The 24,499-nt window shown below is 34.4% G+C and overlaps 3 protein-coding genes, 1 non-coding gene and 1 pseudogene across 5 annotated transcripts; 4 read left to right on the top strand and 1 right to left on the bottom strand.

The window, feature by feature from the left end:
• The first annotated feature begins 2,966 nt into the window (after positions 1 to 2,966).
• Positions 2,967 to 7,615, top strand: LOC7461738 (ATPase GET3A). Its single transcript, XM_002302520.4, has 7 exons — positions 2,967 to 3,395; positions 3,710 to 3,834; positions 4,518 to 4,668; positions 5,752 to 5,862; positions 6,512 to 6,650; positions 6,751 to 6,866; positions 7,211 to 7,615. Exons 1-7 carry the CDS (start codon positions 3,138 to 3,140, stop codon positions 7,385 to 7,387), a joined length of 1,077 nt encoding a protein of 358 aa, XP_002302556.4. The 5' UTR covers positions 2,967 to 3,137; the 3' UTR covers positions 7,388 to 7,615.
• A 1,664-nt stretch (positions 7,616 to 9,279) lies between these two features.
• On the top strand, positions 9,280 to 9,360 carry TRNAL-AAG (transfer RNA leucine (anticodon AAG)). The gene has a single exon. It is a non-coding gene; the product is annotated as a tRNA-Leu (tRNA).
• An 843-nt stretch (positions 9,361 to 10,203) lies between these two features.
• On the bottom strand, positions 10,204 to 10,787 carry LOC18096344 (ubiquitin-related modifier 1 homolog 2-like; annotated as a pseudogene).
• A 1,302-nt stretch (positions 10,788 to 12,089) lies between these two features.
• LOC7461737 (peroxisome biogenesis protein 16) lies at positions 12,090 to 15,363 on the top strand. Of its 2 annotated transcripts, none has more exons than XM_024594759.2 (8): positions 12,090 to 12,448; positions 13,020 to 13,077; positions 13,481 to 13,697; positions 13,804 to 14,090; positions 14,185 to 14,453; positions 14,625 to 14,692; positions 14,802 to 14,863; positions 14,970 to 15,363. In XM_024594759.2, the coding sequence occupies exons 1-8, from the start codon at positions 12,380 to 12,382 to the stop codon at positions 15,029 to 15,031; spliced, it is 1,092 nt and encodes a 363-aa protein (XP_024450527.2). In that variant the 5' UTR covers positions 12,090 to 12,379; the 3' UTR covers positions 15,032 to 15,363. The 2 variants fall into 2 exon arrangements, with proteins under 2 accessions (XP_024450527.2, XP_024450529.2); XM_024594761.2 differs by having other exon boundaries at positions 12,357 to 12,448; positions 13,020 to 13,093.
• A 3,956-nt stretch (positions 15,364 to 19,319) lies between these two features.
• Positions 19,320 to 20,662, top strand: LOC7494031 (transcription factor TCP9). The gene has a single exon (XM_024594303.2). The coding sequence runs from the start codon at positions 19,581 to 19,583 to the stop codon at positions 20,625 to 20,627; it is 1,047 nt and encodes a 348-aa protein (XP_024450071.2). The 5' UTR covers positions 19,320 to 19,580; the 3' UTR covers positions 20,628 to 20,662.
• Positions 20,663 to 24,499: the final 3,837 nt, after the last annotated feature.

The following is a 24,499-nucleotide window of genomic DNA, read 5'->3' as shown; positions in this document are numbered from 1 at the left end:
ATTATTAAAGAAAAAAATATCTCGCTTTCACTCCTTATAAATAAATCTAGACTTCGTGGCCAGAAATGAAGGAAATTGGGTCCAAAATAGGCCAAAAACCAACCCCAACCCCTAATTTCTGCAATTTTTTTTCTCTCTCTCTGCCATTCCAGCCACTGATTGACGCTACCACTAGCTCGTCCGCCACTAGCTCCACCACAAGAAGCCAACACAACTACCAACCAGCCACCGCTGGTCTCTCTCTCTCTCTCCTATCTATTACCCTCTCTTTTCTATTGTTTTCCTCTCTCTTCCTGTCTCCGGCTTCGCCTTGTAACCATCACGTCTTCTCCGGTCACACCAAGCACCACCAGTCAGGCTGCCAGCAACACCCTCAGCCTAGGTGAACTTCGTCAGCCATCCCCGCCTACAACACTCCTTTTGTTCCTTTTCCTTCAATCAGAGCAAACAAGACGTGAATTAATTCACATCCTGCACTGTTGGCGTTCGCTAGCAGTTATAGGGATGGGCTGGACCCGTTTCCAGCCTAGCCTGGATGGCTAGGCTGGGTTCGGCCTGACCCCGAAAAAGAAGAAAAAAAGATTTGTTGGGCCGAGATCGACCCAACCCAACATTCATGGGCTTGGCATAGTCAGCTGGGTTGGCCCAGCCCATATATATTTAATATGTATTTATTTATAATAATATATATTACAATATTTAAAAAACAAAAAAATAAAAAATCATTTCAAAAAATTGTGATTTTCTCAAATTTGTTTCTACTAATTTGGTATAATATTGGGTTGTATATTTACATTATAAAATACAAATCTGGTATTAAAATACCTGGTTTTCTCTGAAATATTTTTTTAAAAAATTATAAACCTTTAAATTAATTTCCCTTTAAAAAAAAAAGAAACAAAAAATTATTTCCATGCATACAGCCAGCCTGGATGGCTAGGCTGGGTTCGGCCTGACCCCGAAAAAGAAGAAAAAAAGATTTGTTGGGCCGAGATCGACCCAACCCAACATTCATGGGCTTGGCATAGTCAGCTGGGTTGGCCCAGCCCATATATATTTAATATGTATTTATTTATAATAATATATATTACAATATTTAAAAAACAAAAAAATAAAAAATCATTTCAAAAAATTGTGATTTTCTCAAATTTGTTTCTACTAATTTGGTATAATATTGGGTTGTATATTTACATTATAAAATACAAATCTGGTATTAAAATACCTGGTTTTCTCTGAAATATTTTTTTAAAAAATTATAAACCTTTAAATTAATTTCCCTTTTAAAAAAAAAGAAACAAAAAATTATTTCCATGCATACAGCCAAATCCTAAAAATCTTTCCAAGCATATTTTCATAAAAAAAACAAAAAATTGCATCTTTCTCATGTTTTGAAAATCCAAGAAAAAATGGATATCATAACCAGTTTATGACCATCCATTAGGATTTGGTCAAAATATCAAAAACTTTTTTCTAGTTTTTTTTTTAGGGTCCAGATGTAGACTTTAATATCAGTAGTGTGTAAAATTACATGATAAAGTGCATCTTCAGGTATTAAAGATACAAGGTGTAAATAAATGTGATGCTAAAATTCAGACTTCAGAATGGTTAGGATTTAATCCGATAAGGTATAGACTCTCTCATGAAGAGAGATCTGCCTTGAACCTTAGAAAATACCAACAAATAAAAACTCAACCTAGAAAAACAATCAAACAACAATGCAGCTTACTTTGCACAACCAGTCTCCTACCTAGACTCTTGTAGACCAGAGGTTCCTAGTAGGTGGTGACTCCTGAACATTAATAATAGTTTTATGATTAAATCCAAAAACCTTTTCAACACAACACCTTATTGGAGGCACGACAAAAGCCTCCGCCATCGCCGACGATATCGCTATGTGACCCACGACATTATTTTAGCTTTTTATGTTTTGATTCTAAACTTAATTTTTGTCACGTTTTAGTCCTTAGCTCTTGAGATAAGATAGGGAAGATCATCCAAAAGGTAAAGGAGGGAAAATATGTTTAGTCAACCATATTTCGACCATAAAAAAATGATGATTTTAGTGTTAGTGAACTCATTTTAAAAATGGAAGTTCAAGGAAAATGATTCTCTCTTGAAACATATTGGAAATGGTAGAGCCTATGAATTTGGTTTTTGATTTACGATTCTTAAACTCATTAAATGATGTTTTAATGTTGTAAATGGCTTTATAGGGATAATTAAGATGTTTTTGAGGTGTTCTTAGACTGAAACACGTTGAAATTTGAGTTTTTAATGTCCTAGAACTTGAACCCTGATTGGTGGGCAGAATTTAAATAAGAAGAAAATGTATTATTCGATGGATGACGCTTTATTTATTCTATTAAAAAATAAAAAGTCAAGTATGGAGGCTTAACCTCCTATAACTTTTTGTTAAATAGCCCTTTGATTTTTTTTCATTTTTATTTTTTAAAATTTTATTTTTCTTAAATTTTTAAATCAAATTTTGTTTAAATAAATGGATTAAAGTGATATTTAAAGAATTATACAATTATTTTTTTCTCTGTTATCTTAATTACTGTATTTCTTATAAGAGAAAAAGTTTTTCCTCTTTAATTCAAATTACAATAATTGTTTTAATTGCTATTAGGTTTTTTTTATTCAATAAACAAGCTGTTAATAAAAAAAAGGCATGTTATAAGAAAAAAAATTATTTAAATTAGAAAAGATAATTTTAACTAAAAAATACATTTTTCTCTGTTATCTTAATTACTGTATTTCTTATGAGTAGTTATTTTAAATATGATTTATTATGTAATTAAACGGGTACCTTAGCTAGTAGTTTCTACACTATCATTTTCAATTATAAAAATCTAGGAATCGGGAGAAGGATCTGCGGTTCGGGGCAGGTTCGGAATCCTGACATATCGGAAACTCATTTATAGCCCAAAAAACAGTATGGCTTGGCCCATGATGCCACTTTATGTGCTTAAAATATAACGAAAGATCCAGAAACGCCACCGTAACGACTAACGAGTAGCCTGCCACTTCTCCGCTTCGATTTGTTCTCTGTTTAGAGAAAAGAAAAGAAAACCCAAAGCTGAAACAAGAACAAAACAAAGACAGCCACACGAAAAGAAAGAAGACATTGTAAAAACATGGCAACAACAGATATACCAGATGGAACGGTAAGGAACATACTAGACCAAGACACTCTCAAGTGGGTTTTTGTTGGAGGCAAAGGTGGTGTAGGCAAAACGACTTGCAGTTCGATTCTCTCAATTCTTCTGGCTCAAGTCAGATCTTCCGTTTTAATCATATCTACTGATCCAGCTCATAACCTTAGTGACGCGTTTCAACAACGATTTACGAAGACTCCTACTTTGGTTAATGGGTTCGGCAATTTATATGCTATGGTAAAAGTTTGGATCTTTTTTGGTTTTGGGTTTGTGGGTTTGTTGGATTTCAAGGGAATTTTGTATTTTTTTTATTGAATTTGAGAATACCCAATTGTGAATTTAGTTCTTTTTAAGTTTTTGATTGTTGGTTTTTGAAGAATTCAGAAATTGAGTTTGCTGTGTAAAGTTTGATGAAGTTTTGTTCTTTTTTTCTTTGGAGAGGTTGATCTTGAGTTCTCTTTGTTAATTGTATTGGGGAGTTGTTATATTGATTGATAATGTTGTTTTTCAGTATATAATTGTGGCATTGTTTGGGTAATGGTGATTTGCAGGAGGTGGATCCTAACGTTGAAAACGATGATATTGGAGGAAGCGAAGGAATGGATAGTTTGTTTTCTGAGCTTGCGAATGCAATTCCTGGCATTGATGAGGCCATGAGTTTCGCGGAGATGTTGAAGTAAGAACCATGTTTCCATTATCTTGATCACTTGCAATGTTGAAAAGCATTTAGTGGATCAATAAATATTATGATCTAATGGCTTAATGTTTGATTGACTTTATGGGTGGGGATGCTAAGCTTATTTTCTTTTTCTTTATTGAGGATTGCTCTGGGGTTTCTTCAAAGTTTGCAAAGCTGCAAGAAGTTGAGATTTATGACATTATTAGTTCCAGGATTGCTCTTTTGTTTCGATGACAAGCACTGGTCAGGGGTTAACTTTAAGTGAATTTATTTGTCAAGTAGCTATAGTTGAGTAGACTACTCCTACTGATAAACTGGGCTTCTTGCATGTTATTCGAGCTGTGCTACATGTTTTGAGCTAGTGGGTTTTATTTATTTGTTTCCATCATTTGAATCTTTGATCAAACAGTTTTGAGCATGTCCTTGATATGGTCTTTTACCATATTCAGTTCTTGTAATATTTCTATAAATGTAATTAGAATGAGTGAATGAATTGTGTTGTTGTATGTGAAGTGCTTTTTCTATTTTACCTAAACTGACATCTTATTCCCTTCCTTGCCAAAGCTCTGCTGAGAGACACATGGTGGTTTCACTCTCGCCTTTGCTTGACCAAGTTGAATCAACTTAATTTTTTAATTATCAAGAATCGAATGCTTTCTGCTCAACTTATTTTCCTGCAGACTGGTGCAAACGATGGATTATTCCTGTATTGTATTTGATACTGCTCCAACTGGTCATACACTCCGGCTATTACAATTTCCATCAACTTTGGAGAAGGGGCTTCAGAAGGTGATGTCTTTGAAAAGTAAATTTGGCGGCTTAATTGGTCAGGTATGTCCTTCATTGTGATCAAGTATTACCCTTTTAATTCAAATGGGGGTCATATTATTGGCTTGTCTTTTACTATATGATAGTTGAAACAGCTATTTAAATAAAGTTCATCCTTTTCTTTTCTTGTCAGGTGATGCTTATGTAATAAGTTATTTCGAACTGTTCAGATGCCTGGTTTAACTTCTTTTTTCTATTCCTATTTTAGCATGCTCTATTAATTGAGCAGTTGTATTTCCTTTCCTTCCAACATCCACTTACCTTAGCTTAATGGCTAGGAGATAAAAATATGGTGGCACTATGATATGTTGTGTTCTATTTTGGAAAATTTTTAATCAATGCAGTTCACATCGATCCTTTGTTGTTTGGGTTCCTAAGTTGTGACTTGTTATACAGTTTTGTACCCACAGGGCATTGATCAGTCCCGTGCTCCTTTTCTGTCTTCCACCATAGCATGAAAATTAATTAATTATGTTCCTTCTGCATTTATCAAATGTTCAAGTTGATTCTAGGTTGTGGAATGATCATTCAATCTCCAATGTGCCAGTTCAATATTTGAGCCTCTTGCCCATGCATGACTGCAATTTTATTTCTCTTTCAGCGTTGTCCTGTCATTTCCCTGGTTATCTTAGTTCAAGCAGTCATTCATACATTAGGCAGGAATGGTGAGACCCAAAACATACTGAACCATCCATGATTGGTGGACCATTTATAGGATTGACCTCAGATGGTAGTACTCTTTCTACTTGTCCCTTATCCTCTGCCTGGTATTTGTATGGTTGAAGCTTCTGATTAAAGAGCTGAATCCAGAAATACTAGGTTTTTTTTTATCTGAGAGAAAAAAGAGAAGAAAAGATAATAATACTAGGGGTTTGTCTTCTGTCTTTAGTCACTATAATTTCTAGTCATTTGGAAGAAGTGCAGAATGTATTACTCTTGCCGTTTTGACCCATTGATGACTGAGAATAAAGTTTAGCCTCTGAGTAGTGGATTCCTGTTCCCATACATTTGAGTGATATTAAATTTCACGCCTCTGCATCCTTAATTCTCGTGTCTTTTGACTATTCTTGGAATTTTTTGTGACAGATGACTCGTCTCTTTGGCATCGATGATGAGTTTGGCGAGGATGCAATCTTGGGAAGGCTTGAAGGCATGAAAGATGTGATCGAACAAGTCAATAAGCAATTCAAAGACCCAGTAAGATCTTTCATCCATGTGATTGTGTTTGCATACATTTAAGTGTTAGTTATGTTATGTTTCAGTTGCAGGGGTTTTTTGTTTGATTGTATATATGCCAGAGTTTTTTTAGAGGATTGAGCCTCTTGTAGCATATGCAATGAAGGTGCCTGAATTGTGGTAATGGTAATTAAATAAGTATGGGTTTAGGAAGTTCTCATTGTTGCTGCATTATCTCTCCATGTGTCTGGAATTATTGTAGTTAATGACATGCAGTGGAGTGTTGTTGTTAAATTGGATTGAAGTTTATTTATTTTTTCATATCATGGGTGTCTTGCATATAGTTTTGAGGGTGTAACTAAATTTTATTTTTTGGCCCTTTCCTATTAAGGTTTGGTGTAAGGATGTGTCTTTTGTCTTTGACATGTTCATCTACTCGAATAATTTCTTACATCGATGGCCTAAGATACTGTAGATTTGTAAGTTTGGAAGCTATGACTTGCAATTTTTCGTGATGGGCTGATTCTCACTGAAAATTTTCATTCTATAGATGGTACTTTTATTTTCCAGTTGAATATTCTAGTTTCTTTATCACGTTTGTCTTTTCTTTTCTTTTCTTTTCATCTGACTATAATTAATTATTTAATGCACTTGTATTTCTTGTTTCCAGGACTTGACAACCTTTGTTTGTGTTTGCATTCCCGAGTTCCTATCCCTTTATGAAACTGAGAGACTGGTTCAGGAGCTTACCAAGTTTGAGATTGACACGCATAATATTATCATTAATCAAGTCCTTTATGATGAAGAAGGTGTTATTAACATGTCCCTTACTCCCCTCTCTTTATACTTTATATATATTCTTGCTTAGATAAATATGTTAACCATTATTTGTTGTTGTTATTATTGTAGATGTTGAATCCAAATTACTCAAAGCGAGAATGCGGATGCAACAGAAGTACCTTGATCAGTTCTATATGTTGTATGATGATTTCAACATTACAAAACTTCCATTGTTGCCACAAGAGGTAAGCTACTTGTGCCATAGCTTGTAGGACTTGCCAAGGAACTTCTTGCTTCTTTCGTGTTTTTAAAGCAATGTAAACCATTTTTAAAACAAGTTAGCTATTGTGTTCCTATATTTTTTTTTATCACCTTCTAAATATTTTAGGATGAGCATATGCCACTGTTTTCCAAAGGAGTATATTTTCCATTGAATGCAATTTGTTTTTGTAATATTTTCTACCTCAGTGTATTCTGGAGATGAAGGGGTGAATTTTCTGTCATTCACTTGGCTTCTTGCCGCTCTGATGCTTTGTTATTTTATTTTTATTAGTTAATCATCCATTTGACTAGCTTTCCTATTGAATAGGTTACTGGAGTTGAAGCTCTCAGAGCTTTATCAAGTCACTTTACATCACCATATCAACCTTCCACCAGCAGAAGTGCTGTGGAAGATTTAGAACGAAGGATATCTACCCTAAAGCTGCAGTTGGAACATGCTGAAGCAGAACTAGACAGACTTCAAAAAGGAAAGCAAAAGGTCTAAATGTTGCGTGTTCAACCATTTTGTAAGAGTGCACAATTAGATTGCGTCCAGTCATGTCATATTGGGCTGATTGGAATAAAAGTCATGCTTTATGGAAGCTCTGTATGATGTTTTGGGTAGGTTAATTTATTCATGAACATTTTTTTATGCTTCTTTACCGTGCAATAAGTGTGCTTTTTCATTAATAATATTCATGCTTTAGCCATTTCAACTATTGGAAGGCTTTTCTTTTTTTTGTCATTTAGATGATTTCGATGCTTTGATTTTGAATAATGTTGATGATAGAAAAATATTTTTTGCAGTCAGCCTTGTTGTTTCCGTGTCTTTTTGTGCATTTGGATCTGATGCCAATGTTTTGTTTTGTTGGAAAAGGATGTTTATTCAAATGGCAAAACAGAATTGTAATGCAGCAGCGAGTATTGCTTTATTTATGCTTGCATGAACCAACAATATAGTGACTTTTCCTTTACTTAGATTTGATGGATGATAATGAAGAAAGGGGAAAACGAAAGCTAGTCTGTATTTAGAATTCTCAGGGTTCCCTTTGGATATTATATAATTTATATGAATCAAAAAAACTTGTGATTCAAACTTGGTCTATAATAGAGTCAGGGTCCCAAAAAAAAAAAAAAATCCGTAAACTTGGCGTGTTCTCTTTTTGGCTGGTCATGGAAAAGGGGGAGTTAAAAGGTGGTGATAACTGGAGTGAGATGGAGAGTATCTGGCAGTCTGTTCGGAGATGGGAGGGTCCTGATAAAATCATGTAGCAGGTTCTACACCAACGCGTTATGACAAATGGATTTGGGTTCCACAGAAATTTTATCAGCTGCTTCTTGCTGCCAGTTTTGTGCACATGTTGAACAAAATCCTCTGCTAAAAAGATTTGGATAAGTAATATGACGTGGTGGGGTTGGCCTGGAGCGTTGGAGGCTTTTGTTTGCGTTCTCCGTCAGGAAATTGTGGTGATGCAGAAACGATAGGGTGGTTGACGTTGGGCGACCATCGATTTTCTGGGAATGTAAATGAAATAATTAAAGCTTTTGGCAGCGATATTGAAAGTAACAACAGTCTCATGAGCCTTAGATATGAGAAATTTGCTATCTTCTCCACAGAAATGTTCTGGGTTTCAAGTGTGCTCAGGGACTAACTCCTCTTTTCGATATTCCACGAGATGGTGTTTCGTTTTTATCTTTACAGGAGACAGCGCCAGCGGGTGTTGTTTTCCTCCGCTCGTCACTTGTAATCTAGTTGTTTTCTCAGAGTTTCTTGTGAAGATTCTCGTTGCTAGTTAACTTTTTTCTTTTCTGAGAGCTTGATGATGATTAATACACGAAAGAACTTTCGGAGAATTTGAACTCTGTGTTCAAACATATATGAAACAAAACAATAAGAGTAGATCACTTTGTAAAGAGTTCGAAAGCTTTTTACTATTTTGTTCGAAGACGTCTTGGCACAAGGCCAATGCAACTTTTTTATGTTAATGCATTTCTTGTCTTGGAAGAAGAAGAAGACGAGGAGTAGTTTGATCATCTTTTCAAACTAATGAAAGTTTTAAATTATGAGAAATTTTTAAGCAACTTTTTGTACGAAGAATCTTAAGCATATTTGAGTGCGCTTGTGGATTTGTTATATTTTTTTTTTTCTAATTTCCCACCATAAAATGTATGTGAAATGTAATATTAATCTAAAATAACTAAATTTTAGATTTAAATGAAGTAATATTTGGGTAATAATATTGTAAGTAATCGTTTATTTTAGAAGGTTTAAATTTAAAAAAAGAAAAAAAAGAGAGATCATTAAGGTTCACTACCGCCGCTAAGCAAAAACGTGTTCTGATATGCAGCTACAAGATAAATATTATATATTATTCAGAGGCTTCCCAGTCAACAAATGTTGAGATGGCCGAGTTGGTCTAAGGCGCCAGATTAAGGTTCTGGTCCGAAAGGGCGTGGGTTCAAATCCCACTCTCAACATTTCTTTTTCTTCTTTTACAATTCAGAGCAGAAAAGGTTGCCATGGTGAATGAGAAATATCATATGCCTTAGCCAATCAAAATGCAGTTTTGGCCTTTTTCTGTGTACCTTCAAGTGTTCCTCTTCCAAGTTACTAGAGCCTCGCAGTTTTCATGATAGTTTCTTCATTCTTTTCGTAAGACGGTACAGCAGCATCACCAGAACATAGAAAACAAGAAGTTGAGGTCAAATAAAAAAAAATTCCTCATGCCATCAGCAGCAACATTAGTTCAAGCTTCACAGATAATTGGTTATGGTTGGCAAACAACCAAAGCCATTTCTTTCTCATCTTTGCGTTGAATCCTGGGACGAAAGTCCTTGCCAGTAGACTCGTAACTGGGGTGTGAGAGTTGTAGCCTAATGATAGGAAACGGTTCTGACAACCGAGAGATTGGGACGTAGCAAGGGGTCGGTTGCAATTAGACTAGCAACGAGAACCCGTCTAGTTAAGTTACCTTAAAGAACCTGTATACAAGTTATTTCTCTGCGATATATTCCGGCAACCGGCACCGAAAAAGGGGTTCATTTATCTCCACTCTCCAGAGGTGCTTCAAGTGTAGTGAAGCTCGTAAATATCCACATCAAAGACAGCATAATCTCCCATCCTCGCATTGAAAAATCACCTTATCAGTAACTTATCATGAAAATAGTACAGTAACATCAGCAGAACATACGTTTTGCCACTGGGGCATAGGAAATAAGAAGATGATGACAAAGTCCAAATCCCCATTCCCCTTTCCAAGGCTGAAATTTCCTTCACATTACTTCTTTAATAATGAAGTTAACAGATATGACAAGCACATGCTAACCACCATGCAAGGTAGAAATAAAAACCACCAAATCCTTCTCTTCCAAATTCGTATCAAGCTGACCGCTATGTTCTCAGCAGTCACAATCATTCACAAGAACTAAAACACCAGGTCTTCTGCATAACGAACCACAATCTCAACATAAGTACTAATGAGACCAATCAATATAAATAAGTCTTCAGCAAATAGAGCCGAGTTCATCATCACCTATATTTTTTTATGGACAATTTTGCCTCATTTAGCAGTGGATTAGCAAAAGCTCTCAACTTTAAAATAAACTAGCTAAGTAAGAGCAATGCCAATTATAGGGAAGCTTAAAGCTTACACAGAATCGCCTTTCATGAACATTTCAGGCCTCTCCTTGATCAAATTCGTACGAACCAAACAAGCAAATCTTTCATAGTAAACTGTAGAAGGCATAAAAAGATACGTAAAATGAGCACAACTACCCTTGTTTTCTTATTATCTGCATTTTCATTCCTCACTAAAATAAATAAACAAACAAATCACCTTGTCTGCTCCATTCTTAGGGCTAACATTCACGTTATGAATCTTCACTGAATCAAATATAAATTGCATGCAACCAAACGATTAATAAAAGAGCAGGAACCTAGAAACCACAACGAGCATGTCCTTCAACAAAATGACCAAGCCAGCTACAAGCCTGGATGGAAGAGAACCAAAAGGAGATGGAAGAATAGAAAAAGGTCCCACAACTTGTATTGAAGACAGTAGCAAGAGCTATGCTCTGCGACACCCACATTTGCTAAAATGTAATGCTGATAAAGTAGTTAAAGAGCATGTAAATGATGGAGGAGGATGGCGGTGGTACATTCGAATTAAGCCATGGCTAATGAGGGTTCATCGTAGAATGCAAATGATATGCAAACATTGTCTGAGGTCCAATATTTTATATATGTTGGAATTGTAAAGGTGTTGGTAAATAGAGTTTTAACAGCACCATCCTTGAATTGGGAAGGTTGCATAAACCATTTTAAGAAAAGATGATTGATCATTAATAGCAACAAGTTAATTTTTTTTTTTGTTTTAAGATCTTGAACAAGGAAGAATCTTAAGCTTACACTGATTTTATTTTTTATTTTAAACTTCAATATTATATATAATAATGTGCATTGAAGGATATTTTATACTTAATTTATAACTTCTTATAACCTTTAATTTTTTTTATATTAACTTAATATAATATAAAACTGTATAATTATCAAAAAAAAAAATTAAAGCTTTCCTGAAACCTCGAAATTCAAATCTATTAATAAACATTGAGTATAGTGATTTGAAATAATCAAATCTATATCATATTTGTTTTGTATTTTAAAAATATTTTTATAAAAATAATTATTTTTAGTTTTTTATTTTAAATTAATGTTTTTATGTTTTTAGATCATTTTGATGTACTGATATCAAAAATAATTTAAAATCTACATATTGAAATGATCTAAAAGTATTTAAAAAATTAATTTAAAATAAAAAAATTAATTTTTTATAAAAAACAATTTCCAACCTAAAAACTAAAATATAAACAGAACTTAATATAACATTTCCATAACATAAACAATTAACTATATCAAAATAGTTAATTATACATGTACCGGTATTTAACTTTTATATTGGTTTTTATTATGGTAGTTTTTGTTTTTTAAATTATTTTAAGTTAGAAAATTAAATTTATGTTTTTTTTATAATTATAATATATTAATATTAAAAATCTAAAAAATCTAAAAACATATTTTAAAATATTTTAATTAAAAAATACTTTTTAAAAAAATATAATGCTTGCATCGGATGGTCAGCCGCATCAAATTCTTATCCGGATCAATGGTTAGGATTAAATTCCTTATTTACAACAAACAAATGACCACATATCAAGAAGTCCATCACTACCTCTGATTTTTGCCTCTTCCTTGACAACAACTAGTCTCTGACACTCTCTCTCTTTTCCAAGCATTCTTGGTCGTTTCCACACCTTGACTCTTGAGATCGAATTACTTAAAAGGGTTTCCTTTTCTCGGTATTTCGTCATCTGGGTCTGGTCCTAAAACACCAGAGAGAGAGAGAGTTAGATTCAAGTGAGGCAAGGTCAACGTTTACATTCGGTTACGTTTCCACACCTTGTTCGTTATTTTCTTGTTTTTCTTTGAGATTCTGAACCCATGGAGACTTATAAGAAATGGGTTAGAAGGAATAAAGATTATGTTCACTCATTGGAGTCTCTTGCCAATGTAAGTCTAATCTTTATATTTGATCGTTTTGGCTTTCCGGGTTCTCTTTTTGGTTCCTTTTATCATCCATTGTAGCTTACAAATGGAGTATATCCTGGGGAAAAGGTGACGTTGAGCTGTGCTTGGATATGAATTTAAGTTTATTGCATTTTCTTATGACTTCTGGGTAGTGTACCGTTATTTTCTTGGAGAAAATTGATTAAAGGAGCTCTCTTTAAGAAAATGCTTGCATATTTTGCTGTCTAGACTTGCTTACATCATCCTTTGTGGATGCGAATAAATGAAAATATGAGAAAAATATTGATCATGGACAGGAAGTATGTTAAGATAACAGAAATGGTTTTTGTTTTACGTATGTAATGATTATGGTTTTTGTCTTAACTGTTCCAGTTAAGAGTCTTTGACTGTTAGATGAATATGTTTAGCCATGTTGATTGTTTTCATCGTATGGATAGTTTATTCTGGTGGCACTGGGCAGTGGCATCCGAATGTTGAAATTTCTGATGAATTGGGTTCGGATGTGACTGTATTTCAAAAATGTTGTCTGATCCAGTTTTCAAAATTTGCACAGGGATTGACGTGGCTTCTTCCCGAACGGTTTTCCGCTTCAGAGATAGGACCAGAAGCAGGTTTTGTGAAACTTTGGTAACTTTTGGCTACTTCTTGTTAGCTTGGGATTTCTTTTTCCTTATTAAGTAATCATGGAAAATGGTGCGAGTGGGAAGAAACGAATTTTAGACATCAAAATTTATGTTTTCCGATGCTTACATCCTGAACAAATGAGAACTAGTAACTCACACTCACACAGTTGTTTTAGGTTCAGTTTGGAGTTTTATTGTTTTCTCAGGCTCCATAATAATATATTGAAGTGTCAAAATTTGTGTTTTTTTAGCCTTGGTTTTTATCTCACGAACCAAACACGATGGGCGTTTTTATCTAGCTGCTCAGATTCCTTTTCCTTTTCTTTTGTATTCATACACATTGAAAAGTTAAAAATGCTGCTATATTGAGAAAGTTATTAATTATCTGCAGTAACTGCAATCTTGGGCATTATCACTGCTATCAACGAGCATATCATCGATACTACTCCAACCCAGATGCATGTTGGTCCTATGGAGCCTAATTCTTTCCCGTATTCGTTGTGCATATCTGCTATAAAGGATTTGGAAACATTGGTTGAAGTTGCAGCTCAACATTATTTTGGTGACAATAAGAAATGGAATTTCATTGCTGTTACAGAAGCTACCAAGTAAACAGCATTTGTCTTGTTTGCCACTATTTCATTCAGTTGGGCTTTTTAGAATTGTATTGTTTTGTTGATATTTGCCTGATTACTCTGCATTCCTATAACTCAGGGTGCTAGTTAGGCTCATTTTGTTCCGGAATAGTGGATATAAGATGCTTCTTCATGGAGGAGAGACACCAAATATTGAAAAGCATTCAGATTTCTCAAGCTCGCAGCATAATGTTGGAGGTTTCCCAAAACCTGGATCTCGCCATGGTCCTAATGGACTTAACCCGTGGAATCTAGAAGGAAGGGCATTGTCTGCACTGAGCAGGTTTGGAGAAAATGCCAGGATGAGTTCTGACCCTGTATGGCTGCGCAGGGCTGGACATCAGCAAGCTATTATGGAGCCTCCATGTATAAATATTCTTAATAATTTCATTTCAGGGTCAGATCACTAATATACAACTATAATTCTACTCGACTAATATTTGTGATTATGCCTTGACAGCTTCAGCGATTGAGAGGCCAACACTTTCCATGATTTTATCTGAGAAAGGTGTTCAGGGGGCATTATTTCTCATGGGAGAGGTCCTTTTTATTATAAGACCCCTTATTTATGTGCTGTTCATCAGAAAGTATGGAATTCGGTCATGGATTCCTTGGTTTGTTTCTCTGGCTGTAGACGCTGGTGGCGTAGGATTTTTAACACAGGTTACTAAATCAAGGGATGGTGGAAAAGAGCAACACTATCACCTTACTGCTTCCGAACAGGATGAGGTTGGAGTTTTACAGATTCTTACTGTTCAAACTGCATATGCTTCCAGCTCATCTACTTTCAGGATGGTTCTGACAATCCCCCCCACCCCCTCTTTGTCCTTTTTGTGAATGCAATACTCATTAACTGATGGATTTGATGCTAAAGAGATGTTGATATCATGTTTGAATCAGTTGAAAAGAAGAAAATTGTTATGGGCGCTTTACCTAATGAGAGATCCTTTCTTTACCAAGTACACCAGGTAAGGCGCACTATCCTAAATTTCTTGCTGAGCTATGGTGTCTCATAGTTGCAATCTCCACAAGATAAAGTAATCTAAGTTTCAACACTGTATTTGTTGATCCATTCAGGCAAAGACTTCAAAGCACTGAAAAGCTAGTGGAACCTGTTCCTATTATTGGGCTTCTAACAGGTGCGTGGTGTTTATTTCTTTCTGGCTGCATCATATTTCTACCTTGATGATCGCGTTTGTCTCTGGAATATTCATATTTTTCATACAATGTCTCTTGAACATGCAGCGAAAATTGTTGAGCTTGTTGTTGGTGCTCAGACTCGGTACACATACATGTCTGGATCGTAATGTCCTATTATGTCTTGTCTATAGTTTTCACTCCGGATGCAGTTATAAGCGTCAGTTGCCAGACTCGAATTGGCATTGCTTTCATCTGTATCACAAGAAATTCAACAAAAAGCTTTCCATAAAAATCAGCAACAGTTTTTGTAGATATGTGTTTCGTTCTATTCTAAATAAGTGAAAGCTTTGCTGATCTTATTATGTAGCTATGATTTTGGGAGGTCTGTGATGTGCTTTAGCACGGCCATGCACTGCAGTACTACGGTTTCGAGTATTTATGCTTCCAGATGCTTTATAAATCGAGAAAAATCTCGCTTTTCGTTGTTTATTTAACCAAATTGAACAGAATCCTTTTCCAAGTAATGTTGGTTTTTCCATAACTGGAAGAAAACTCCTGCTGCTGCAATCCTTAAAAAGGGTCATCGCGTGAAATCTGTCTTATCTAGTGTCCCGTAATGGAAGTTCAAATTTTCCAGTCTCTTTTTTTTCAAGTTGGGGCGGACGACCTTTAACTTAAAAGAAAACGGCCACGCGCGAGCCATTTTTTTGATGGGTCAGGTGTCTAGCTTGGCTTACAGGCCCAGCAATGCATGATTTTATTTTTCTTTTGATTTTTTTAATTAATACCTTTCTTTAGATGCCTTTTCTTACATAATTTTTAAGTTTATGTTTTTATTAATGCCTTTTTCTCTGTGATGTTTTTTGTTTATTTAACGTTTTTTAAATGGTTATAAATTTTTAATTATATTGGGTGTGTGTTTAATTTTTGAGGAGACTAATATGAGTCATCTATAATTATTTTTGTATTTTATATATATTAAATAATTTTAAAAATATTTATTTTTATAATATTTTTAATATGTGCAACCTTCTATAATATGTTTTTTTTTTTTTTTTATTCAACAAATTTTATTTATGTTTCGATTTCTATTATAAATTGATTTTAATAAAAAAAATTTTATTAAACATAACCGACAAATAATTTATTTTGTGATATTACATATTTTAATTTATATTTATTTTTTAATTTTTTTAAAATTTATTTTTATTCTTCATTAATTTATTTCTATTAAATTATCTCAACTTTATAATATAGAATACTTTAAAAAAAAATATCTAATGTGAATATATCTCATGAGATATCAGGCATCCCATTTCGGCTCGAGGTGAGCTAACAATACAAGACAGAAGGATGGTCAGAGTTTTTAAAGTGGGCCAAACCGCATTTGCCCATCGGGAAAGAACCGTGCGATATTTTACTACAAAACAATGGCGTGTTACAATGGCATTGGTTGGCAGTGGCATGGTACTATGCAAATGTTGTACTGTATAATGGGGTCCATGTATGATGTACCCCACACAAAGGGACCCACCCTTTGTTGGCGTGGCAGGGAATAGGGATCCCTAAACTGAACAGTGAAATGAGGGACCAGATAGGGCAAGTGGGTCTGTGACCATCCCCCATTGTGGCCTACTCAAGGTGGCGGGGTCCCTCACCTCAAATAGATGAGGCCACGAGGTCATGAGGGTCCCCTCCCCCACGGAGAGTCCTCCTTCGTTAAAATTTAACCGGGCCCACTTGTTGAAGAATCCAAACCCAGGGCTTTTATCTGGTAGAAAATTGGCACAGCCGAAAAACACCGCTGCCGTGTGATTTGTGCCTGTCGGGCTGTATTGAAATTTTAATTTTTTAAAATTTTTATATTATTGATATCAAAAATAAAATTTTAAAAATAAAATATATATTATTTTAATATATCTTTTAACAAGAAAACACGTACATACCTTTAGTTCTTACAAAGTTTTAAAAGCATAATTTATGCATCCAAAAAATCATTCGGCGTATAAAGATGAAATTCAGGTTCGGACTAACGGTGATGGATTTTCCGTGCGTCAAGCTTTCACAATTTGATGCAACGTCAGAACGTCAGGACTACAGAGCCTTTTTAGCATCACTGCTACATTGGAGTATAAGATTTTACAATCCTAGACTTTATTTTGATGAAATTGTCCACCTGGAGGAATAGAATTACAAGTTTGTTTGGGAGTGATTGTTTTTTAAAATATTTTTTATTTAAAATTGTATTAAAATATTTTTAATATTAACATATTAAAATGATCTAAATTAAAAAATTAAAAATTAATTTTTTATAAAAATATTTTTAAAACACAAAAACTATCCTGAATGAATGACGCAATCGCATATAAAAATATCAATGAAGGAGCCGCCGGATTCACAGCCCATTATTTAGGCAGGAGAGACACTATGCGTGAACAAACCAATCCTCCATTGACGCAAAGCAAGAGAAATTAAAAGAGGAATAATGGGCAAGTGAATGAGGTGGACGTCTTCCTTAATGTTTTAGGGACCTTACTAACTCCATAACTGGTGCCTATGTCACTGTGTTCCTGCTTGAAGCCCTAAACCATCGACGTTAACCACCCGACCCGAGATCTTTATCACCAGTAGATGTGCCCTTTAGGCCCACAGGTAGGTTTGACCCTCTCGGTGTGCTGCTAATTGATATATTTGCTGGAGGATCATTAATAACACCAGCTCAAATTCAGTTCTTTCTGGTGTGTTCTACTGCTACTCTTACAGTTAGGTCCACCGTTTCCATTTTGTGGCTATACGAGGAGGAATAGTGAACATCATCAACTTTAAATCCATTTTAGAGGACCATGATTTTCCGTTTTGTTTGATGAGATCTCTATAGGTTTTTTTTTTGGGTGTTTTTGATTGAAAAAATTGGTGAAAATGAGTTTGTTTTAGGCCTTTAAGTCGGCAGCTCGACTTTGAGACCTATGATGGGTGGAATTTGGAACAACAATTGACACGTCAGCAGCTGTAATTCTTTTTCTTTTTTTTTTAAAGGGGGGCAGTTGTCGTTCTTTTAAAAGGGGGGAAAAATTAAGAAAGGCCAGGAACCTAGGATTTTTTTTTAAGGTCTAGCTAGATGTGCTGGGCTACCCGGTTTTTTAAGGCCAGCATGTTTGCTTTTTTTTTTTTTTTTGTTAATTTTGTTAATTTTATACTTCTATAATAAATTTTTATTAATTTTTTTTCTAACTACATCTTTGATTTTGGATTGGATTTTATAATTTATTTTGATTTTATTTTTGCAAGTTTATCATGCACACAAATAAACATTATGACATTTGGTTCATGATTAATTTTGCAAGTATCTATTTTTTGTATTGTATAATTAAATAAAAAATAGTTCTAAAAAAAAAATATTAAACCTAATGGAGTCCATGACCTACATCGCTTGTGTGGTTGGTTAACCTAGGTTAGTTAGGAATTAAACTTTATAATTTATTTTTTTTTTCTATGATGTTATCACAATCTCGAACAAACATCTTGATATTGAGTTGGTGCTTATTTTACGAGCTTCTATTTTGTTAAATGAGTATGTGACTCGGGTCACTAGTTTTGACATGTTAACTCGAGTTCAATGAGAATTAGACTTTGTTATTTGTTTTAGTTTATTTTCTATGGGGTTATCGTAATCTCAAACAAACATCCTAGTTTTGGGTTAGTGTTCAATTTACAAGCGATCATTTTTGTTATCACATAATTAAATAAAAAAATAATTAAAAAAGTTACTAAACCTGGTAGAGTCCGTGACCTAGGTCATGGATTTGACTGGTTAAACTGCGAAACCCAAAGTGATCCAATATATCATCATCTCAACAATTTTTATAAGAGATGTTATCTTTTTAAGTCAAGTCAACTGAGTTACATTGATGCAACTCCTATATTATTTAATATAAAATTTGAGATAAATAAAAAGTTAAATTGAAAAATTTCTAGATTGATCACTTAAACTTGATTTAATATCCGTATCCAAAAGTTATAAAAAACATTCATTTTTATTCTAAAAAAGAACTTTGGATGCAGTGAAAGCCAAGCCAATTAGCTAGTCCCGTGCTAAATTATAAAAAACTAATTATGATAGCATAAAAAAGCACACACCTCCATTTTTTTTAATGGTAAGAAATGTAAATCGTGCTTGATTTCCATAGCATATTGTTCTTTGCCTTATTCACCCAATGCTTCAAAACACCTATGATAGCATAAAAAAGCACACACCTCCATTTTTGTTCGTAATGAAAAAAATTACGAGTTGTTCAAGTGATCATAGACCGGCAGCACAAAAACAGAGGAAAGACGACACCACAAAATGAAATTCAACACCCGAAGTACTGCAAAGCACATACGGGGTTTCAAGGACGTGTAATTTGACCTCATCGGAGGCACCACAATTTGACCCTACCGAACACAAAGCATCACGGTATGGGACCCACCACGTGTCATCATCCGGTTAGTCCAATGTCTTTTTATGATTGGCAGGTAACCGTAGATTTCCACTATCAAATTTCACGCCCTTCACTAGGCAATAAAATCTCCTTTCCATGCCTCTATATATAACCCGTTTCTCATCCCAGCTGTTCGAATGTGCTTTTACAAACCCAAACCCCTCCATTTCCATGCCCCCACCCTCTCCTCCTTTGCTCGTTTTTCCTTTTTATCCACGGTGATACGTCTCTCAGCATGGCATCGATGCAAAAGCAAGAGCTTGGGGAAGATGAAGACATGAGAACCGTTGATCTTAGAATCAACAGCAGAGAATTATCAAACATTCGAGCACGCCCCACTAACAGGAAAGACTGCAACGACATGTCGGTAGCACTCAAGGAAGAGCCAAGCACAGAGGAGAGATCACCTACACCACCATTAGGTGTCATGCCGTTAGCAGCAGTTTCCATGCCATTAACCACAGTAACCCCACTAAAACGGCCATCAACAAAAGACCGACACACCAAGGTGGAGGGTCGAGGCCGGAGGATCCGAATGCCCGCAGCATGTGCTGCCCGGATCTTTCAACTAACCCGAGAATTAGGCTATAAATCAGACGGTGAAACAATCAGGTGGTTGCTTGAACATGCTGAACCTGCCATAATTGCAGCAACAGGAACCGGCACAGTCCCTGCCATTGCCATGTCTGTTAACGGAACCCTCAAAATCCCAATAACAACTAACTCCAGCTCCGGACTTGGCCAACCGAACGCTACAAAGAATCGCAAACGACCCGCTAATAGCGAGTACGTTGATGTCAACGACACCGTTTCTGTCTCGGCTTCTCTCGCTCCCGTGACAACGCAACAGCCGCAGTCACAACCGCAGTTACCACCTCAGCCACAACAAACAGTCGCGGCAGTGCCACAGGGTTTAGTGCCCATGTGGGCCATACCATCCAATGCTGTCGTTCCAGGGGCGTTCTTTATGGTACCGTCCATTGCAGGACCGTCTAACCAGCCCCAGATATTTACGTTCCCGGCTGCGGCTACCCCTCTGATAAATATTTCGGCAAGGCCAATTTCATCTTTTGTGTCTTCCATGCAATCAAATATGGCAGTGGCTGTGCCAGTTTCAGGTTCTATGACCGCGAAAGGTATTTCAATGATGGCACCAAGTTCAAGTTCTGCCTGTACTGTCAGTACTACAAGTACAACTACTAATAGAACTCCTCAAATGCTTAGAGACTTCTCTTTAGAGATTTATGACAAACAAGAGTTACAGTTCATGTCTCGATCTTGAAAGCAATGACAAAAATTGATGGTTTTCATTGGTCACTTCTGTTGGGTTCTCATTGATTTTGGTGCGTCCGCCATTAACAAGTTTATTCGAGCTTGGGGTAACACGTATCTCTTAAGATTAAAAAAACAAAAAAGTCGTTTTGATTTGTGGATGCAGGAGAGAGCACGTGCTCGCGTGTAGAGTGGGGTCGAAGTAGGCGGAGAACGGGGTCCACATTTATGGTGGGTCAACACTCACAGCTAGAAAAGAGGAGGTGACTCTGCCCTCAGAGGTTAACCTAATTAATTGTTCTTTATGATCAGCCATTGTGAGAAAGAAGGAAAATTCTTTGCTTCATTCAGTTCATTTTTATTTTTATTTAAAAAAAAGTAAAAAGGGACGAGCACCCTGGACCGCGCAAGGCGGAAAGAGAAGCCCATTTGTTTTTGTTAAGTGGGGCCTGCATGATCGGGCCCCAACAGGTTCGTGGGCTCCAAATGGGACCGTTTCTTTATTTGCACTGTTTTCAAGGCAGCCACTGGTGGTCCCTGCTAATGTTGGTTTGGTGGTCTGATCGAGAGGGGGGAGCAAATGATTAGACTGGAATGACGACACGTGTCTTAGCATATCTGTAATGTGGGGTCCATTCCTTTCTCAACTGACACGTGGGTCCTTTTTTTATATATATATATATATACCGGGCCCCTTCGTTCTGATCAATCTGATGATGGCATCTGTTTTGTTACACCCCATCGTAAATGGACCAAGTAACATGTTAGTTGTTTCTCGTTGACTGATTCTATATTTCGCCGGTTGGAATTTTGAATGTAGGGTCGAGGTCGACGGCGTGAAAAGTGTGTTTGTTTTGTGTTTATAAAATTTTTTGAATTTTTTTATATTAAATTAATTTTTTTTATGTGTAATTTTAAATTGTTTTTATCTGTTGATATTAAAAATAATTTTTTAAAAATAAAAAAATATTATTTTAAATAAAAAATACTCTTAAAAAAAACAATTACCATATTTTTAATTACAAACACTATCTGAATAGGACGGTGGAGCCCAGATCTCACGACATGTGCACCCACGGTTTATTCCTACATCGAAAAAGCAGGGTCCATTTGGAAGGTGGTTTTTCCTTTATGATAATTGTATTGTAGCGGTAGGAAACAATAAAGCATGATTCTTGGCTGGGGCAAGATTGAACTGTGCTTTTGGATCAATTTCCTTGTTTTTCTGACTATAATTTTTAAATTTATTTAATTTTCTATCCAATCAGTTATTTAAAAATAATTACTTTTATTTTTAAAAAATCAAAAATATATTATATTTATAAACAAAAAATACTTTAAAAATAACTAAACATTACCTGCTACGCACAAACTTTTAGAAATGGCTCACCGATACAAAGATTGGATGAAGGCATACGGCATCAAACTACAGGAATCCAGGAATATTCTCTTCTGATATTAAATTAACCTTTTTTCTAATAATTTCTTGGATATAGATATTTGTAAACTTACAACTCTGATGGTATAGATAGGGTTTGACATAACAGTTCGATTGTTTTTTTTTAAGTTTTTTGATTTTTTTAATTTTAAATTAATTATTATTTTAATTTTAAATTATTATAATACCCTAATATAAAAATATTATTTTAATATATTTTTAAATAAAAAGTATTACCCCTTTATTTATAATGATTTCTGACTATATTTAGTGGCCCACCACCCTTGTAGCGACTCCTTATTTTCTTGGCCCATGAAGGGTCCACGTTAGAGTTCCACTTTCTGAAAGTGGAAGAGTCCGCGTGCCACGTCATGAGGCCTTGTTGGTGGAACAGAGTTTCCAAATACTCATGATAATGTAAAGAATGAGATTAGAGATATTAGAGGAAGAGAAGAGGGATGCACTTCTGATCTCTTTATCTCTTAATTTAAGAACTATCACCTCAAGGAATCAAAGGATTCTATGAAGGTTTAATAACATTTTATGGAGGTTTAATTGTAACATAAATTAAAGTTATAGAGTGTTTTCTTTATTAGTAAATAAACTGGTTTTTAATATATTTATTTAATTAAAAAAACTTAAAAGGTGTGAATAAATCCATTGAATCAATGTTTTTTTTTCTTTCTTTCTTTCGATGTGACCCTCTTAACATTCCAATATTTGTATCTATTTATTTATTTATAATTTTATATTTTAATAGTACATTGTTTAATAATTAGACTTTATAATTTTCTTATATGAAATTATTTTCATCTCATGGATTTAATTATTTTCTTGATTTCAAACTTCAATGTTGCATCAAGTAGAGTTGAGTTTTGTAATTTTTTTTTAATTTTTTATGAAGTTATCTAGATCTTATTATCTAAATCACCGGTTTGACAAGTTAACCCGAATTGGCTCGGTTTTTTTATATTTTTTAATTGATTTTTTTTTAATTTTATCTTTCAATATTGGATTAGTTGTGAAATATTTATTTTTTATTTTCTTTCTATCGAGTTATCCTAATCTCAAGACCCAAGACACAAGTTTAATAGATTAACTTAGGTCGACTCTATTTATTTATTTTGTTCTTTTTTTAATTGATTTTTTTTAATTTTATCCTTCAACATTAAATTGATTTGGAATTAAGATTCACAATTTATTTTGATCTATTTTTTACGAGGTTATCATAATTTCATGATCTGAGTTACGGATATGATAAGTTAAACTATTAGATTAATCCGATATGTCACTGTTTTAATATTTTTTTAAGAAAATTTGTCTAATATATTACTATCTCAGTATTTTTTTAAAAAAATCATGGAATATATATCAGATTTTAAATTCATGATTAAAGTTTTTACTATAAAACATATTAGCAATTTATGAATAATTATTTTTTTTATTTTTTTTTGATACGACATATATGAATTAGAGCGCAAATTAATTAATGATCTAGTTTAGAATCCAGGTGGCATGTTGCTTTTTCTATCTTTTAGGTGATTTTTGACAGTAAAAAAATAAAATGGTTGAAATGGTAATGAAATTGTATTCCATTTTGTAGATGTTTGGCTAATTAAACGAATGGGATGAAATCGAGAATGAAAAATTAGAATAAAAATTAAATGTAATTTTACTTCATGAAAGAATGATATTTTATTTTTATTTATTATATATTCATTATTTTTATTTATTATTATCATCTCAATTACCATCAATATCACAATCATTATTAATATTAATGACATCTCAAAAGATTATTGTTATTTCTATTACTATTAATGTTATTGTTATAACCATCCATTTATATTTTTCACTCTCTTTTATGTCATCTTTATTATTTTTATTAATGAAATCATTATTTTAATTATCATTCCTTTTCATTTTCAAAACTAAGCATTAAAAATTTTAAATTTTATTCTGATTTTTTATTATTATTTCAAACATGGTATTTGAATTAAAATATCATTTTGATTTCTTCTTCACCATTTTGGACCTTTCATTCCTAATAACCATACGACACTTCAGTGTTTGCTCCAAATTGAAGAAGAAAACATGCAATACTTCAATTATTATTATTTTTTAAAAGAATGTCTCTCAACGAGCGAGGCTTCTGAGATTGCAACAGGGTGCTACAGATGAAGAAGATAAGCCATTTAAAGGGAGTGGGGCATGTGGTTTACGAGGAACTTGCTGCATGGGAATTGCAAAAACAAACAGGCAGCTGCTGAACTGGAGCTTCAAGGGTCAGTCGATCTGCCTGAGCTAGCTGGACTTGTCTCGGAGCGGAGGTGGACCAAAACACCCAGCTTGCAAAGCTTGTTAATGTCTCGTGATGATGCCTCTTTTGTCTCGTTCTCAAAGTGCTATTGATCCAGTAAGTGATTACTCAGCTTGTATTATTT

Source organism: Populus trichocarpa, chromosome 2, assembly GCF_000002775.5.
Source record: "Populus trichocarpa isolate Nisqually-1 chromosome 2, P.trichocarpa_v4.1, whole genome shotgun sequence".
Taxonomy (NCBI): domain Eukaryota; kingdom Viridiplantae; phylum Streptophyta; class Magnoliopsida; order Malpighiales; family Salicaceae; genus Populus; species Populus trichocarpa.
Note: the sequence above shows the minus strand (reverse complement) of the source record. Positions and strands in the feature narration are given on the sequence as shown.